The sequence below is a fragment of the Garra rufa genome, chromosome 2 (assembly GCF_049309525.1).
Source record: "Garra rufa chromosome 2, GarRuf1.0, whole genome shotgun sequence".
Taxonomy (NCBI): Eukaryota; Metazoa; Chordata; class Actinopteri; order Cypriniformes; family Cyprinidae; genus Garra; species Garra rufa.
The window spans coordinates 41,388,170-41,402,058 of record NC_133362.1 but is presented as its reverse complement, the minus strand read 5'-3'; the positions used below and the strand labels follow the sequence as shown (position 1 = coordinate 41,402,058).

The 13,889-nt window shown below is 43.7% G+C and overlaps 1 protein-coding gene across 2 annotated transcripts in view; it reads right to left on the bottom strand.

Annotated features, from left to right (window-relative positions):
• The window catches only part of meis1b (Meis homeobox 1 b), a 63,323-nt gene that overhangs the window by 19,408 nt on the left and 30,026 nt on the right, over positions 1-13,889 (bottom strand). For both annotated transcript variants that reach the window (XM_073834258.1, XM_073834259.1), the window contains exon 8: positions 13,306-13,451. In XM_073834258.1, coding sequence (XP_073690359.1) covers positions 13,306-13,451 — 146 coding nt within the window. The remainder of the gene's footprint in view (positions 1-13,305; positions 13,452-13,889) is intronic.

Here is a 13,889-nt window from a genome sequence, read left to right as displayed (position 1 = left end):
TGGGAGGAGGACTGTCAACTAAGGCAACTTGTTAGACAACTTTACAAAATTAAATGTTACAACAATGCACAATGGGGTGGAGAAAACGAGCAGTCAAGTTTCAGCTCAACTTAAATGTAACCTAATCCTATCCTAACTTCTCATTAAATCCTAGAAACCCCATACAAAGACCTGTTCTGTGATTGACAGGTGGCTCCGACTGTGAGCATTCAGCAGTACCCAAACAGGATTCCTGTACAAACGCCAACTGGGTCAAGCTCTTCCGCCCACAGCATCGTACGTGACTCACCTTTGTTGTCATAACGACCTCGAGGTAGCCACACCTGTATTTGAGCAGAACGGGGCAGCAGTGACTGAAGCCCCATTTACACTTATGACTTGTCATATCCGGAAAGCATTCAGATATGATTTATTCACATTTAACTGATGACTGCTCAGACAAAAGCAATTCTGGTAATTTAGGCCCTGCCTCTTTTCGGTTTCCCCCCAGGTTCCCCTAATTGTGTAGTTCTTTCCGCAGATTTCTGCAACCCCCTCCCTTATGACATCCCTAAATGTTTTGTCCATTCTGTCTCTTTTAACAACATTCTCACACATTTTTTCTATACTTATGATAGTGATGTATTTCATAAAAGCATTCATAAACTCATGAAGCGATTATGTTCAGAAAGCTTTTTTTTCTTTGTCTGGGTCTCCAAACACCAAATTATCCCTATGCGTCAAAACAGTGTGATTTAGATTCTGGTTTAACCGAGAGAAACTAACAGATTTTATAATAGTCAGAGAGCGACTGAGTATTTTAATCCTCTTGGCAGCAGTACTGGGTGAGAATTGTTTTCTCAGGGTCTCGTGATGCTTTAGTGAGAAAGCAATAATACTGCCTAAAGAACAGATGGAAAATCTCAACGCATCCTCCCTGTTTCCTTTCGCCTATCTTAATGATACGTCTTGTCCAAATATACTACTCCTTTCATCAGAATTTCCAGCCTCTTCTGCACTGGTGGATACTAAGCCAACAATGTCCTCCCCATGCTCAGTTCTCCATCATGTATCTTATCTCTGTGTGTGTGTGTGTGTGTGTGTGTGTGTCTGTGTCTAGCAGTGCATCAACAATAGTCCCTCCCGGTCTTCCTCCGCGGCCTCCTCAGACAGGGAATGGCGGGGAAGAGCGTAGAGTCCGTGTCCTATCAACGAGATAAGAGAGGTGAACAGGTCTCTCACATTCTCTCGTGCTCTCTCTGAGCCGAAGATTGCTGCTCGAAACAGAACTCAAACTTTCCCTCCTAACCCTTGGTTGACTCTGCTCTCCTTACCCACAATTCCGAGCGATGGCCGAGAATGCTGTTTTGAATACGGCCAAGATATGAGGAGTCAAGTTGTGTCAGGAGACCTTTCTGTGGGAGAGGGTAGAATTCCAGTATTTACTGCACTGTACCCTGAAAGCTGAGAGGTACAACCCAGACTATGAGAGCAGAAACATGAGAGGTGTGTACTCTCGGTCTTTATGTCTTTGTCGGGAGAGTTGTGTCTATGTAGAACAGGGAGGAGGAGGTCTGGATGAGCTCCAGCTGCGCTCCTTATCAAGTCCTTAGACAGGATCCTCTGGTTCACTGTGAGGGGAGAACTATTTTGGAAGTTCCTTTCATCTCTGTGTTTTCTTCATCATTTTGCTTCCCCCGCAAAAAAAGCCAGAATCCCAGCAGTATTTCTTTACCCGTCAACTCCCAGGGTTGGCTCGGGCCACATACTAAACACGTCCTCCTCCCAATTGCTGTGGACATGTCTTTTTGTGTTCCATTTAACCAGTTAATTACAATCAGCCACAACCCCCTCTCCCCTACTCTGCTGCCTTCATTACCCACATTACCGTTATTATCATTATGTTCTATTTAAGGGAACATTTCTCTCTATCCTGTGTGATTTGGATTAAAGAAGCTTTCCACACAAGATTAACTTAATAAAATAAGTGTGTACTGAACATGGTGCTTATTCTTCACACAGAAAATGAGTGGGGAGGCATGGCACAAAAATGAGGCATGCCTCTTGAGTCGCAGGACACAGGAATGAATCTTGATGGCTGCATCTGACAGTGCCTCCACTAAGTGCCCATCTCAATAAGGAACGTGATGTCTAAATACTAAATACGTTGCAGGGGTGACTCAGGTCAACATGTCCTTTCAAGGTATGTAAGGGTTCATTTCAGCAAGATTTCCTACTGCTGCCTCACTTCCATATTCCTTGTGGCTAATCCCCATGGAAGCCAAGCTGCCCCTGAGGAATGCCTGAGGCTTGATCCAGGGGCCATTTTGGCCAAGGTGTCTACTGAGTATCATTTTAACATCCCATCTCAGAACCAGCCACTGTATGTGTGGGCTGCGTCCACCACTCTTCCGTGGCTTGGCCCTTGAGAAAACAGGATTAGGTCTGAAGTTTAGTGCTCCACCTACTCCAGCTCTGCCAGCATTAACTGCACCAGAACCACAGCTTCAGGCCTTCTGCAGATAGGGCCACCTACAATATCCAGCCCAAAACCTTAGGCTGGGGGAGGAAGGATTACCCTTGATTTTTGGCAAAGAGCATTATCGTCTCACCAGAAAATTATGCACTTGTTGTCTTCGTCAGTAAGACGTGCATGAGAGGAACAATCACTGCTTTGTTGGAAAGTTATTTATCATCATGGAAAGGTGTTATTTCTCAAGAAGGCACAGTAACTCTTGACTTCAGAGATATTTCTTGACTGAGGAAGAGTTGAGACATTTCAAATTCCTTTTTGTGCACGTGGCATAAACATGAAGTTTTGTCCTTCATTAAGAAAAAAACAAAACATGCTTCATATGGAAAACTGAAGAGAGAGAGAGAGAGCGCAAGAGCAAAAGAGACAAAACAGCAAAGCTTCTGTAACCCAATTTCTTCCTAAGACTGATTCACCAATGAGACAACAACAAAAGAGGGAGAAAGATCTTAGATTTGGAAAACAACTGGAGGCCAGGGCTTAAGATGCCCTGGCGGAGTTGGTGACTGGCTGGCTCACAGAAAGTGGGAGTGCTTCATTGGGAGCACCACTAAGTTTGTTGCGAGCTAAGTCAACACAAAGCCGGCACATGAATTATTCACACACACACACACACACACAGCATTTTTTAAAAATCCTTGTACTACAACAAGCTAAAGCTGGGGAAATTTCACCCTTGGAAGCTATTTTTTTTGCCATTTAATCTCTACTTTTGATAAAAGAGGATATGTTTAATTTGGTTCCCAGCATTTTAATTAGTCATCCTCTGTTAAAAAACATTTTTTGATGGTTTATGCAAGAGGGTGTAACACAAGTGCTTTTGGGTAGGGAATAGGCACTCTCGGTTTGGAGGCAGCTGAGGACAGAATGTAAGTCTAAAATTAAAGGATGGGTGTGGGCTGGAATACAAATCAGATCTATCCATATCTGTATAAACTTCCAAGCCCACAATGTGCTAAATCAACATTATCAAATTTGAGCTAAGGGCTTTGCATTCAAAAATGCAAAGTGCAACAGGCAAAAGACAAAATAACACATATCTGGACACCCGGATTTGTAACCCACTTCATTTGAAGACAGTGGCTGCTATTTGAATAGCTTTACATAGAGTAGAGCAGAGCTATATTTTTCATGGGGTGGCCTATATCTTCAAGCGCCACCAGATGCTGCAAAGAGGTAAGCCAGGTTGAGGCACTGATCTAAAGTCAGTCGCAGTAGGGTAAGCAGCCTCTTATTCAGTCTCATTACAGATCCCAGTGGAAGGGTGGGGAGTCTGTGTTTAAGGGGGATGCGTGTTGTTCCACACCTGCTGTTCACAGTCACACAGTAATAAGGGGGCCAGCCTGCAAACACTGACTGGAGCTTGGTGGACTGCGGCTGATGAGCCCGGGCTAATTCAGGGGTGATTATGTAGTTTACTGGACCACTAAACCTCTTTAAGCTTGTAATTACAGCCTATTTGAGGGGGGAACATTCAAAAGCAATTCAGCTGCGCCGTGCCGTGCCATGCCGACCGCAGCTGGAGGTGGGCTGCCGGCATTCAGCGGGGGAGTCTAATATCTGCTGGGATGGGGATTTTAGCACAGTCAGTCAGGTAGCATCACGGACAAAGAGGTGCATGCCACCTCGGCCGGCCCTGTTCCAGAGAGCGCCTGCCAGCGGCTTTGCCTGACACAAAAAATCAGAGCGGCTTGTGATCGTTTAAAGCTGATAAAAAAACAAATGATTGTTTTAGCTATTGTCAAGAGGACTGCGAGTGAAATGCAAAGCAGTGCTATTAATGCATGCTTCAGTACACAAGCTACTCCACCCTCCTGCCTCCCAGTAGCCAAAACCGGGTTTGTTGAAGGTGGGGGCCGAGTGGCCGGAGCAGGAACTCATGGTGCATTAAATGTTAAGAGAATCAGGTTACCATATTGCACCTTGACCAAGGAATCCTTTCCAATGCCTTTACTCTCAAGGAAATTATCCCTTAGCTAATTCCACTGAAATGTGATACTCAAAGGAAGCAATTTCGGAACCACAAAAAAATTCTAATAACCTGTGCGATATTATTATGTTATTATCATAATTACCCTTTTGCCCTGGCCATTTTAATTAATGTTCAATGGAGGGCCTGAGGGGGAGGAGAAACCTGGTCATGGTTGGAAAAGAGTTAAAAGAAGGTAAAGGCATTTTACAATTGCTCCCTTATGTCATTTCACTGTCTCGATAAAAGAGGGGCAGAGCAAAGGTAGGAAGAACACAGAGGCATATTTCTCCTCTCCTCTTCTTTTGCGATCTTGTTTTATCTCCTTCTCCTACCTCTTCTTTCTTTCATTCACTGAGCGGAAGACAGATCTTTCTCCATCGGTGCACAGCTTATACAAATCAATGACTTAATCTGTCGTAACAAACAAGTGAGCAGCACCTTGCCTTTGTCTGCTTCCTTTTCCACCACAGCTAAAACACTCCGCTGATAACAGAAAGAAGAATAAAAAGGCCCATGGACCAACCCTCTCATCCTCTCTCTCAGTGATCTCACTTTCTATTAACGTGTGAATCTAATCTGATGAAATGTGGCCGCGTCTGGTTCAAGACACACACTGCAGATTCCCCACACAGAAGCGAGTGATCCCCTGGCTGCACGCAGCAATCTCCATGGGGACGACATGGATCAGCAGGTGCTCTCAATGCAACTCCCATGCAGCCATGCATCCCTTATTGCGACAGGAAACACCATGCACTCAGCACGGCAGGAAAAGGTCAAGATCCACTATCAGAGCTAAATGGAGAGAATCCTATTCAATAGTTGAATATATGCCAGGTCCTGGATAAAGTTAAAGCAAATAAGACAAATCTAAGAGGTTTTAAGTGTCTGAGACCATTTCCCCTTTGTTCACCGCCTTGGGAAATCAATGACAACAAAGACAACGGCACTTTAAAAGGGTCTTAGATTCAGTACACAGGACATGCTAGCTCCATTAAACAATTTATGCACTTACGCATGATGGTATAAAATAATTGAATTTATCTCCTTTTCAAATCCAGCACACTTAATGATACACTATAGACTATAAAATGCTTGCCCTCTTTTTTTCTGTTTCGGGATACTTCACTTGAAATGGAATGGGGAAATGCAAAATAAAGCAGTGCCCGTCTAGGTGTGCCTGATACTTATGCAGTACATGTGTTTTATATGAGTTTACTTTTTTCAGACACATTGCCAAACAATTATCCTGTTGATGCTGCTTCACAAATGGAAAAAAGCCCCATCAAAAGGCCTGAGGGTAGTGCCTTTTCCTCCTGAAGAACTGTTTGTCCCCAGATGAAAAGCACAATGAGCTCAGAGCAGCACGCATGGCTGAGATTACAAGTAGGAGGAACCGAATTGATAAATTAGTTCAGCAAACGTGCAAACTGATTACCGCGTCTTTGCTGCCATATAATCCATCAGGCATACATTGGCGAGCACATGCACACAAACAGAGTGAGCCAAGAGTATCTGGGACAGACTGCTGGAGCTCTGCTCTGTGGGGGAATGCTCTGCAGTGGCTGTAAGTAAAAGGTATTGAGCTGCTGACTGCAGGCGGAAAGATCCCTGAGCACTGACGATTACAGCATAGCTAGGGTAATTCAGCAAAGCCCGGTCTGAATCAACACACATAGCGCCATCTAAAATCACCAGTGGACCTTTACCAAACCATAGCTAAACGCTGGCCAACTGGACACCTCTGATTAAGATTGGTTACAGAACAGAGCATGCTGGACTGACACCCAAATATTCAAATTGGCAATGCTGTAGAATGTAGACTAGTAGTTGTTTCCACTGTCCTTATGTCACCTCAGGTTGTATCCTCTGCCCTTCCCAGCTTTGACAGTTGTGGATCAAGCACCTAACATAATCCCTGATTAACATCCTCTCTAAATGCCCCATAAGTCCAACCCAATGACAACTGAACTAACACTACCATGGTCACCATCACTGTGTGCTTAGTGGAAATCTAAATGGAATGTGTCAGACTTCAGGATATTTATACTGTATTTTCTCAGTTGGCTTCTGAATTTCTTTGACAGACAGACTGCTCAGGAGGTGGTAAATGTAGGAGAACCTTGCACCACACCTGAGTTCATGCTGACAGAGTGTTTTAGTGGGATTTACACAGAAGCTGGAACTGTGAGATAGGCAGCATGTTTTCTTACGTTAAGGCAATGGCTGGTATGAAAACAGGAGACCGTGCAGGCCTAGCATGATCTCACACTAAACAGACGCTAGCTGCTAACTCTTCACAAGTAGCTGATAATGAAATACAATACTGTTATAATATAGCAGGCCAGCGTATAACTTTCTCTAACTGACAACGTAATGAAAGTGCCTAAGAGTGCATGTTAACAAGCCGGACGGATGGAATTCAGTGAGGCCCACCTGTGTGCTTGTGGAAAATGGAGTACATGAACACTATCTTCTCCAGTGACGTGGCTGCAACAGTGGCTGGCCCTGTGGGCATTATAAAATTGTCAGGTTCTTGAGAGCAGTGAGGAAGACTGATGGGAGAGTAAGACTGAGGGACAACTCTCATCTGGACCAGTTATGCTCCAACAGTTCAGAGGTTACATGAAGTAAAACTTAACTGCCTTTCAGGGACATTACAGAGGAAGGGAACCAACTGAACTGCGTAGGGACGCAAGTGGTGTCAATTAAACACGGCTCTTTCTTTGTTTCGAAGGTGCAGCTGATGTTGGGGACGCCGTGGTGGGCTTGGGTAGAAAAAGGTCTACTGATGTGGTGCTCATCAATCAAGGCACAGATGGCTTGTGAAAGGCCATGTCAGCAGTGACAGAGCAGCGTCCAGCCACCTCTCCTTGCACCATGTGGAGTTTACCAATTCGATCCATTCTGTCCATGACACACCAATGCCTTTTACGCTGTCACCCTCGAAGCCTTGCCAATGATGGATATACAGTCTTTTTCCACCCTCTCTCTCTTTCCCTCTCTGGAGGTGAGGGGTGGGGGTGCAGGGGGTTGTCTGTCCACAAAGACCAGCCCCAAAGAGTTGCCTGCCCCACATCCCAGGGGCCTGTCAGTGGGGTAATTGATGATGTTTTCATTACAAGATGTGAGAGCAGGGGGGCGCATCCTGCCTCAATGGGCAGCCACAGCCCTAAGATTGACTCAGCTGCCTCTTCTTTGACACCAACTTTTATAAAAAGCATCAAGTCATCGCTTCCAAATGTCTCACACACACAAATAAACATGTATCCTCTCTCTCAAATAAAAACAACACGGAGACTAAAACAGCTACGACAGCTGATGTTGAGTCCCAGTTGGCTGCAAGAAACGTAGTAAAATGGCAAAGACGCACAGTTCAGAAGAACATTAGGTACAAAGGGAGGCAAGAAAGAAGCTTTTTTAAGATCCACAATGCTTGATCCTCACTGTCTGAAGAATTCCTTGAAGCTATTTCAATTCTGTGGCGCCTGCAGTACTCACTGCCACTTAGATGAAATTAAGAAATAACCAGCGACCTTAGGCGGCTAAATTCAATTTGCAAATATTAATCTGCATGGACTTTCTGCTCTTGTTTAAAAAAAAAATGAATGAATGTAAAAACAATATACACTCAGAGCTCCAATTTCTTAGGAGTGACTGGCTGTGGTCTTTTGATTTGTGTTGAGGTTTGGAATTGTATCGTAAAGGTGAGAGAAAACTTGAGAGTAGGGCTCCCTACCAGGCCAAATGCGAAGTGCCACGCTGGGGTTGCCATGGGTGACCAGTGCGCTGACATCCCAGGGCTTAGGCAATAAACAACCATGGACTAATGGCATCTGAGGCCTGGTTGACTTCTGACCTCTAATGGCTGGGGTGGCTTTTTTGACAACGCCATTCAGAGTGGGCTCTTGGCTAACTGTTACCATGCCTAAAGTTTGTTTACAAGGACATCACTCTTTTCGACAAAGAAGAGCCAGGAACCTCAGTTGCAAAAATGTTATAAGCAATACAAAATGGATGCTGGGATGTTATGCAGAAAGGCAATTCTGAGGGTGTTTATGTTTTTAGAGGACCACACAAATGCTTATTACCCTTGACAGCTGTACTGTCAAGTTTTTGAAAACATGATGGTAATTCTGTGGTATTCTTTGGGTGACATGTAAATATTACACCATATATCAATGAACCTAATAACATCACTGTCCCATTGTAAAGTTTCTTCTAAAATTTGTATGTTTGACAATCCATTTTTTATGTATTTGCAATGTGTAATTCAAGTTATTTTTTTTTTTGTTGAGACGATAACATGATAACAGGCTAGCATGACAACCAAAGGTGGTCAAAGCAGCATATCATCTGGTCCGAACCTTTGTGATAAGGTCTTTTAGGGCACCGGTTGCTATGGTGATATGAGTGGCAGGGTCTTACGGTTTGAACAATGTGAACACTCTATTTCACAGACAACTTTTAGGATGGTATCTAATGCTGAGCACTATAAATAAGACTTATTTTTTCAGCTTTTAAAAAAGTGTGTATATATAATTATAAATGCTAATATTTTGCTATGCACTACACTTATACCACATACATTCTTCTGCCCTGCACAAGTTCCTAGATTTTGATTGTGGGAGACACTGAAGAGTAAATTAACTTGACTTAAAAAGTGAATTAAAATGGACATGTAGGAAAATTCACTGCTTTGTGCCAAATGCATGACTCCCAGCCATTGTAGTTTTAAAGTAAAACCGAGACGTCCAGCCTCTTGAAAACCCCTCTGTGCTTTCCAAGCACTACTTCTTGAGGAAGTCATATGCTGAACATCTGTAATTTTGCCCAGGAAATCATCAGCAGGCCAACTCAAACCTGACTCTCTCCCCCCGACTCCAGCCTCCAAACTATGGGGCAACAAATTCAGCCCAACTCCCCGAAGAGGACACAACCCGTTCCCCCTCCTGCTGGTCCAACCAGCTCAGGGCCCTCTGCACGATTCAGTCCATCGAGTGCAGAAATGAGTTATAGCGTTTTTCACACCTGGTTCTGCTCAAGATGCAGCACAGTTGAGGTTTGGCAAAACGTGCTCCCAGCGAGTACGAGAAAAATAAGAATGTTGCCTCCACCAGAATTGTTACATGTGTGTGAAGAGGGTGCTAAATTGGAGCCTAATTGCATTAAAAGCGATTATGCCTTCCAGTTTCATTTTGAACACAAGCAGCACGTAAAATGGGGTGGAGGGAAACGGGCGATTGCATATTGTGCTGTGGTTTGCTTTTTACGAGCTGTGATGGAGGCTCCCTCCCGTTCTCTGGTTCTGTGTACAAACAGAATGAAGCCCAGAGCCCGGCGTGCCAGCCTAATATTCCAGGATCGGTCCTCGCTGCGGCTGCGTAGCAACAATCTGAAGCCTGGCTTTCATCTAATTACTCTATCACATAATTTTGCAAATTGCCCTTTCACTAGGGAGCTGAGTGCAAAAACATAAGCACAGCGGGATTTGGGGCAATGGCTTCCATTTATTACTCATTTCTTGTTAAATTAAACAAGAAAATACTGTTTGTGAGATAGAGGGTGAAAATCAGGAGGGAACAAGGAATGGGAAGGAGGGGGGCAAAGAGTCCAATTTCACGGCCACAGGAACAGGAAAGCTGCTCAGTGCACCCAGCATTCCTCTCCAGGATGCCTGGCACAATCACACTATCTTTGTTCAGATAAAATAAAAAAAACAAACAACAGTTAAAGCAGGAAAAATAACACAAGTTTAGGTTTTTGTTTGTTTTGCTTTTTTTTTTTTTTTTACTTCACCACAAAGTTTATTGGAATGTGTTCACGCCGGCTTTACAGCATGCTAAAACACTTGTGAGTGGCAAGTAATTAGCTAGCATCTCTCCCTCTCTTTCTCCATACTATTCTCAGACCTGCAAACGCCCGCTTCCACTTGCCTTGCAAGCCGGCTAATAACCGGGGACTGAAAACAACTGATTAAAGAGCAGCTTCAGGGTGTAGTTACCCCAAAAGCCTTCATCGTCTCCTCTGTATCTTTCTCCGTTCCGCTTATTGTTTTCCTCTCCTCCTCTCTTCCACCGAATGGCTCGTCAGAATAATCTTGTACTGCCACCCACTTCACACTTCCGTCTCGGCACAATGGCTTCGCTGGTTGATTCATGTGACGCGCAAAGAGCGCATTCTTGCTGCGGTTGGGCCGTGAACTGCGAGACACATATGTAATCTGTATTTCTCTAAGACAGAAGGCTATCATCTGTGTGTTGTTTGTGCCGCTTGCTAATTGCCGCTGTCTTTATCTCCAAGGGCCAGACCTGAGGACTGTTCCTTCACACATCTATTCAGAGGAAAAAGGGACATCAGAGGTTCAGTGACTACCTCTTCCATCAGTCCTGTGCTCTCACACTTTCTCCTACATCTTTGCGGCCCCACTTGAGACTTTCCGACGTCCTTTGAGTAAAAGCCAGTTGGAGACGGAAGGCGAGACGACCGCATTGTCCGTAAGGTCAGTCATCCGTGCCTCACGTGCTGCGTGTTGTTTTGTTCCCCACACAAATGCGGAGCTGTCAGAGTGAAGTATTCAGAGCAGGGAGTGAAATGAGTCTAATTTCCCGAGTTTGCTGTAAGGAGCGCTGCGCAAACCTATTTATGGCAGAGACTGAAAGTGTTTCCATTTATGTTTCGATCTGACTCTCTGTCTCAGTATTAAAGTCAACTCCCTTTCTCTCTCTTTTGGTGTGTCTCTCAATTTATCTCTTTTTCTCTCTCAGACACTTTAGCAGAAATTCTGATGCCATGTTATTGGTTTCTAATTTTTTTTTGCATCTCACGCACTGAGCTTCAAGGAACGTTTACACTGGCAATAAAATTCACAGCAATAAGAAGTAATTTTCAATAGCGACGGTTGGCGATACAGCAAACTTTATGTGAATGAGCATGGATGCAATTCTGCGACTACCAACGGGAGTACAGAAACGGATCTGCAGCCTACAATAGTTCTGTGCACTCACCGTCATGATACTAGACTGTTAGGGGTGGTTTCTTGTTCATTGCTCTGTGGTTGTTTGCAAAGGTGTTCTAAGTGGTTACTAGAGCACTGCTAAGTGCTTGCTAGGGTGAAAAAAAAATACTACGACTGAGTGCTTAAATGTAATAGCACATCTTTCCTTAACAAGACAAATGATTTAAGATATACAGAACATGAACTTCAAGTTATGTGCCTAAGTTGCCTAAATTTAATACTTAAGCTTAGGGGATTAAGCAATAGTAAGAGTAGTAATCTAAGCCTTACCTAAACCCTAACCATATGTTATATATGCTAATCTAACATTTTTATTTTTACTTTTAAGCTGTCCCAAAAGGGAGGTTTTGTCAGATTTGGCAAAACTTCCTTGTGACAACTTTGTCTCTAAAGTATAGTTAAACACAAACACTTGAGACATAACAAGCCCTCAATGACACAATACTGTCCACCATATTGGTCAGCCAAGACAAACAGGAAACTAAACTTCCATCAGTCTGTGCTCTTGTGGGTATTCCACACTGTTGTTTGTGTGTACGTATGTATGTGTGTGTGCCTGTGTGAACTGGCAAATGGCTTTCTTTTCACACACCTTTCTCCTGGGGCCGCTAAAGGTGGTAGTTGGTGGGGGTTTGAGAGTGTGTATGTGTGTGTTGGGGCGTGCTTGGGGCAGGTGAAGTTCTGGGGTGCTCAGGCGTATTTCTGTGGCACAGATGTAGGAATGGAGGGGCCGGGGGGGAGCGAGCATGTGGGGGCTTTTGGCACTGATCAAATGGGCTCCCTTTTGACTCCAGTTTGGTTAGAAACACATTTCCTTTCAACACCTACAAATACACGTTGCTGAGCCATAATAGCTGCTTCAGTCATAAAGCGCAACGCAAATGAGGGAAGGCTTAAGTAATATGTTTATCGAAAATACACCTACGTGAACATTTCACTGTCTTTAATTGAGAGACATTATTATTATGAGTTGTGCAGAGTGTGCATGTGTGTGTATTTGAGAGAGACAGAGACTGGAAGAGGTGTGTTAAGCCTGTGAGAAGGGTAGATATATGGAGATAAGTGGTGTCTTGACAGCACTCCGATTACTTTGTGGTAAATGAAATAGAGGAAGTGAAATCCATCAAAGCAAGAGGAAGAGCCAACCACATCAATGGCCCATGCTGCTCTATCACTTCTCTATGGCAGGTGTGGACAGCCACAGTAAGAGAACTAACCACCAGTCCCAAAAACACATTCAGATAACCAGCTAACTCAGTTCTGATCGTGTAACTTTGTAACTTTATTTTATTTATTTTATTTATTTTTTTCCTTAACTTAACAAACTTTGGCTTGTAAAGTGTGTTGTGCTATCTTTTTTTTAATATAAATTCCACTTGGTTTGGTATTTTCTTATATAATTAAATGACATGTTAAAATGTAGCTTTAATGCCTATATATTTTGGGACTGCTGTATGTACCCTGTTCATATCTCCAGTCTCTACGGATAATACCCTAACACGCATTGTACAAAGATTTCCTAGAATTCTCCACAAATAACTGTAGACTGAATGGAAAACGACAGCTTAATTCTGTATCACCTATCTCTGCTATCTTTAGCTTGAGGCTGTTTTTTTTCTTGGCTTAAAACTTAAAGCGTGTGTGGTTAAGGGTAGGCAAGATAAAGTAAATTGTGTGTGTAAGCAAGCATGTGCGTAGCATTAGCACTACATTTGACCATTTCAGTGGCTTTGAAGTGCAGCATGCAGTATTGGCTGTAGAAGGTCCAAAGAAAAGCAGAGCGAAAGATCACTGTACTGGACTCACCGTCAAGTGCTGGAAGAGCCATGCTCTCATGATGTTGGTCGCCACTTTAGGGAAGATACCGCGTTTTTTATTCCTCTTCTTCTCCTTGTCAGGGTCGTCATCATCTCCTGTGCTGGGTGACGCCACACTGTTGTCCAGCCCGTCACCTGTCAAAACACACAGCACATGGTAAGTAACAGAAACACTCAAGCAGGCCTTGCATTGTTTTTTTTTTTTTAAGTTTTTTAAAAACTAGGTAAGTTGGCAACAATAGTGCTTCAGTATATCTTTGAAGCGTCACGTCTGAATGCATTCATTTTTAATACTTTTATAAATAACCCCCCTCTCTCATCCCCCACACAACGCTCAGAGAAAGAGAGAGAGTACAATGGACTTGTAAGGTCGCATTTCCCCCCTGCCTTCCAACACAGTGAGTCACCAAAGAATTGAGAATGACAGAGAGATTTAGTCTTCATTATCCCAGGGAAATATTGATTGAAGCTCGCCCCGGTGTCTTTTTACCTCAGATGGGGGAGTTACACACTATAAAAAAGAGGAAGGAGGGGGGGTGAATATGGCTGCCGCACAAAACGGCAGCTTTTCAA